This window comes from Macrobrachium rosenbergii, chromosome 43 (genome assembly GCF_040412425.1).
Source record: "Macrobrachium rosenbergii isolate ZJJX-2024 chromosome 43, ASM4041242v1, whole genome shotgun sequence".
Taxonomy (NCBI): domain Eukaryota; kingdom Metazoa; phylum Arthropoda; class Malacostraca; order Decapoda; family Palaemonidae; genus Macrobrachium; species Macrobrachium rosenbergii.
Window position 1 is genome coordinate 37,019,268 of NC_089783.1, and position 4,869 is coordinate 37,024,136.

Here is a 4,869-nt window from a genome sequence, read left to right on the forward strand (position 1 = left end):
AGAGAGAGAGAGAGAGGCCTTCTCCAACGAAATCATCCATATATTTTGTTAAATAATTTATTAATTATGTTTACAATGGAAAGAAACTAATGAAACAAGGAGAGAGAGAGAGAGAGAGAGAGAGAGAGAGAGAGAGAGAGAGAGAGAGAGAGAGAGAGAGAGAGCTCCAAGGAAATCATCCAATTATTTTGTTAAATTTTAACATTTATGAACAATTGAAGGGAACGAAGAGAGAGAGAGAGAGAGAGAGAGAGAGAGAGAGAGAGAGAGAGAGAGAGAGAGAGAGAGAGAGAGAGAGAGAGAGAGCGTGTCTCTAAGGTTAAAGGGGACCGAACGTTTTGCAGTTCAGGTGTGGCCATGTGCTTCAAAGGATCTTGGAAAGGTGATTTTGTTTTCGATAGGGAGAGACAGGTAAAGGGGGCACACGCCTATAATTGCAGGAGACAGGTGCATAGCCCAGGTGAGGTGAATTAGCGGATTTGGGATGCTGCGAGGAAAGTTAGACATTTATGTGTTACCTGCACGAGGGAAATGGTAAAAAAAAAAAAAAGTGGAAAAATAGTTTTGTCATATCAGTGTTTCAGCTTTTACTGTGGACGTCGAGACAAAGGTTACTCTGCAAAGACACTCTTGAAAATGAGATATATAAAGTGATATTTGGTGATTAAAGATCCCATTATATATATATATATATATATATATATATATATATATATATATATATATATATATATATATTATATATATACTGTTATATGTATATATATAATTATATATATGTATACATGTATATATTATATATATATATATATATATATATATATATATATATATATATATATATATATACATATATATATATATATATATATATATATATATATATATATATATATATATATATATATATATATATATATATATATATATATATATATATATATATATATTATAATATATCATCATCATCATCATTTCAGCCTTCAAAAGTCCTTTGTTGGATGTAGGCCTTCCCCAGGTTCCCTGGGTCCTCCACAGATATCTATCCTCCGATGCTCAGTGCCACTGTTGTTTATGTTGGTCTAAATCATCTCGCCAGCGGGTTTTTTGTCTTCCTCGGTTTCTTGTGTATCCTCAGGGCGTCCAGGAGGTTATTCGTGATGTCCATCTGTCGTCTGTCATCCTGGCAATGTGCCCCGCCCAGTTCCACTTGAGTTTCCTGATGGTTTCAAAGATATCCTTCACTTTAGTTTTTTGACGTATCCATTTACCCGTTGTCTGTCCTTCCAAGTTAGATCTAGCATAATTCTCTCACGTACCCTCTGCATTGCTCGTAATTTAAGGGAAAGCTTTTTTTATTAGGTTCCAAGTTTTGGCCCCATAGGTGATAGTGGGGAGGATACACTGATCACTGACTTTCCTTTTTAAGAGGATAGGAATCTTATTTTTTAACACTGTACTGGCTCTTCCGAACGCCTGCCAACCAAGGGTTATTCTTCTTTTTATTTCGCTCTCTTTGGAGGCGTCATGTAGAGAGATTCGTTGTCCAAGGTAGATGTAGTGGTCCACTTCCTCAATTTGTTGATTTTCAATTTCAAGTATGTCATCTGCATTTTCAGTGTATTTATTGCTCATGACTTTGGTCTTACGGAAGTTCATGTGGAGGCCTACTGATTTGCTTGCTTCATTTAGCTTGGTGAGCATTTGTCGAAGCTCTTCTTTGGTGGGGGCAACGATAATGATGTCATCAGCAAATCTGAGGTGACTTAGGTATTCTCCATCTATTCTTTTTTCTTTTTCTTGCCAGTTGAGTTGTCGGAAAGCTCTCTCCAGGCAGGCAGTAAACAGTTGGGGTGAGCTAGTGTCACCTTGTCTGACTCTTCTTATGAGTTGGAATGGTTCTGAGTCCTTGTGGGGGCGAACAAATGATGTTGCATGGTCATAGATGCGATGGAGGACATTGATGTAAACTGAGTCAACTCCCTGTTCTTCCAGCGCTGACATGACCTCCTCAGTTTCGACCGAGTCAAATGCTTTGTTGTAATCTGCAAGTGCTGCTAGTAGTGGGATTTTATATTCGTTTGTTTTCTCAGTGATCTGGTTTACTGTTTGTAGATGGTCAATTGCGGAGTAGCCTCTTCTAAAGCCTGCTTGTTCCCTTGGCTGATTTTCATCAAGCTTACCTGCAATTCGATTAGTGATAACTCTGCTGAAGATCTTATAAATAACATTAAGGAGGCTGATTGGTCGTTGGTTGTTCATGTCCCTGGGGTCGCCTTTTTTGTACAGTAGAATGAGGATGGCTAATCCACTCTTCTGGCGTTTTGCTCTTCTCCAGACATTCATTGAATAGTCACGCCAGTCTAACTTGGATTGGCTCATCAGCATCTGTTATTAGGTCCAATGTGATGTTATCTGGTCCCAGTGTTTTCCTCACGCCAGTCTGACTTGGATTGGCTCATCAGCATCTGTTATTAGGTCCACTGTGATGTTATCTGGTCCCAGTGTTTTCCCCTCGCATGCTGTGATCTCTGGAAAGTCATGAGAAAGCTGTTGATTTTCTCTTTCGCGAAGATGGTATAACGGGGTCTTTCTGAGGAGTAAAGCTTTCGGCCGTACCTCTTGCTCGCTTAACTATTCCTTTACGGGTGGTTGTGAGGGATCCGTCTTCTTCTAGCACCCCAGTGAATTGCAGCTTCCCTTGGCCGAGTTTTCTTTTTGCTGTTTAAACCCTCTGCCCTGTTTAATGACATCTTCAATTATTTCTGTTGTTCTATTGCGAGGGTCTTGGTGTTGCTTTTTCTGTATAGTTTTGTTAAGTTCTGCTGCTTCAATTTTCTCCCGCACTGTTGATGGGGGCTTGAGATTTCTACGTTTTTTCATGAGGTTCTTTGCCTCTTCAGAGAATTTGCTGGTTTCGTAGGGCTTTCTGTTCTGGAACTTCTTTGCTACTTCTTTCAATGGGATAATGATGTTATTATTCAAGCTTTCAAGGTAATTTTCATTACTATTTTGGTCTTCTAAATTTTCAAGAATCTCATAGCGGTTTTTTAACGCTATCTGAAATGTAGATTTGAAAGCTTCACGTATTTTGGTATGTTCTGGTCTTAAGAAGAATAGTTTTTGTCTTTCTTGTTTGGTGTTTATTTAGATTTTGCATCTTACCATCCTGTGATCACTGCCTACGTTGACTTGGTTCAGGACATCAGCATTTTTATCTATATAATGTCTGTCTACAAGTATGTAGTCTGTTTCATTTCGTGTTTCATGGCTTGGGCTTCGCCATGTCCATCTCTTGTTTTCAATCTTTTGAAAGAATGTGTTCATGATCTTGAAATCATGTGCTACAGAAAAATTGATCAAGTCATCTCCCCTCTCATTTCTCTCTCCATATCCAAATTTGCCAACACAATCTTCATTCCCTTGTCCAATTTTAGCATTGAAATCCCCCATTATGATGTAATGGGCTTTGTTATTATTTATAGTGGTATATAGGCCATCATAAAAGTTATCCAGTGCCCCCTGGGACGACACTGATGTGGGAGCATATACCTGTATGATTGTTAGTCTGTACCGCTTTGAAATTCTAAGAGTGACACTAGCTATTCTGTCAGATGTGGCTGTGAACTTCTCAATGTTGCTCTGTAAGTTTTTGTTTATGAGAAATTCAACACCATTTTGTTTGCTTTCCTTGCCACTGTTGTAAAGCAGGTGTCCACTTTTAAGCATTCGGATTTTCTCGTCAGGTCTTCTCATCTCAGAGATTCCGATAATGTTCCAACTGATGTTTTTAATCTCTGTTTCGAGGCTGCTCAGGTGTATCTCTTCAGAGAGGGCTCTTACATTGTATGTAGCAATGCTGAGCACTGTTTTGGGGGTGAGTACTCGCTTGTACAGCACACAGTCCCTACCCATATCAGACTGCGTGGTTGGGCCTTGATTCAAATCCGCTGACCCAAAGGAGCGGCCGAATTTCGTCTGCGGTTGTAACTCATTTGGGGAGAGTGTGGGCCATACCCTGCCGCGCTGGCCCATGGCAAGTTGGCATGGGAAGAGACAGCGGGAAGTGAAGTTTGATAAGGGATTGGACAGAAAATATAGAGGGATGAAAGAAATGAGGGGACAGTATGAGAGATAAAGATTTGACTCCGGACCGAAGGGCCGTCAAAACCCTTTAGATATTGTCTACCTATGTAACAGACAATATCCCGGTACGAGGTTATTATTATATATATAATATATATATATATTATATATTATATATATATATATATATATATATATATATATATATATATATATATATATATATATATATATAATATATATATATATATACATATATATATAATATATATATAATATATATATATATATATATATATATATATATATATATATATATATATATATATATATATATATATATATATACTGTTTCTATATATATATATAATTCAACATTGACATTGAGGCTATCCTCAGCAGTACAAAACCAGGCGGCGTGGAAATAAGACAGCATGAAACATAATTCACTTTATTCCTTATACAGCGACGTTTCGAGACCAATGTCTCATCATCAGGCTAAAATTAAAGATAAAAAACTGATAAGCAATACAGCATAACAAATTATTTTTTGTTGACACGCAAAATACATTGAATAAAGTAAGGCAAAGTAAGATACATCGTTGAAATAAAAATTACGCTACAAGAAGAGAAACATATTTAAAGTTAAGAGTAGTTAAAAACACCTTGTCTCAACGGAGTTCAGTTGCTGTATGAAAAATGCACCGAAAGTAAACAGAAGAAGGGCGTGGTTTAGGCTATGTACAAGGGAACAGATGAAGAGTGGTTGTTTAAGGTGGGAAC

General features: G+C 37.5%; 1 protein-coding gene across 1 annotated transcript; it reads right to left on the reverse strand.

Moving 5' to 3' along the window:
• Positions 1-2,673: 2,673 nt before the first annotated feature.
• LOC136829051 (craniofacial development protein 2-like) lies at positions 2,674-4,035 on the reverse strand. The gene is made up of 2 exons (XM_067087436.1): positions 3,166-4,035; positions 2,674-3,060 (listed from the first exon to the last, which is right to left on the reverse strand). Exons 1-2 carry the CDS (start codon positions 4,033-4,035, stop codon positions 2,674-2,676), a joined length of 1,257 nt encoding a protein of 418 aa, XP_066943537.1.
• Positions 4,036-4,869: the final 834 nt, after the last annotated feature.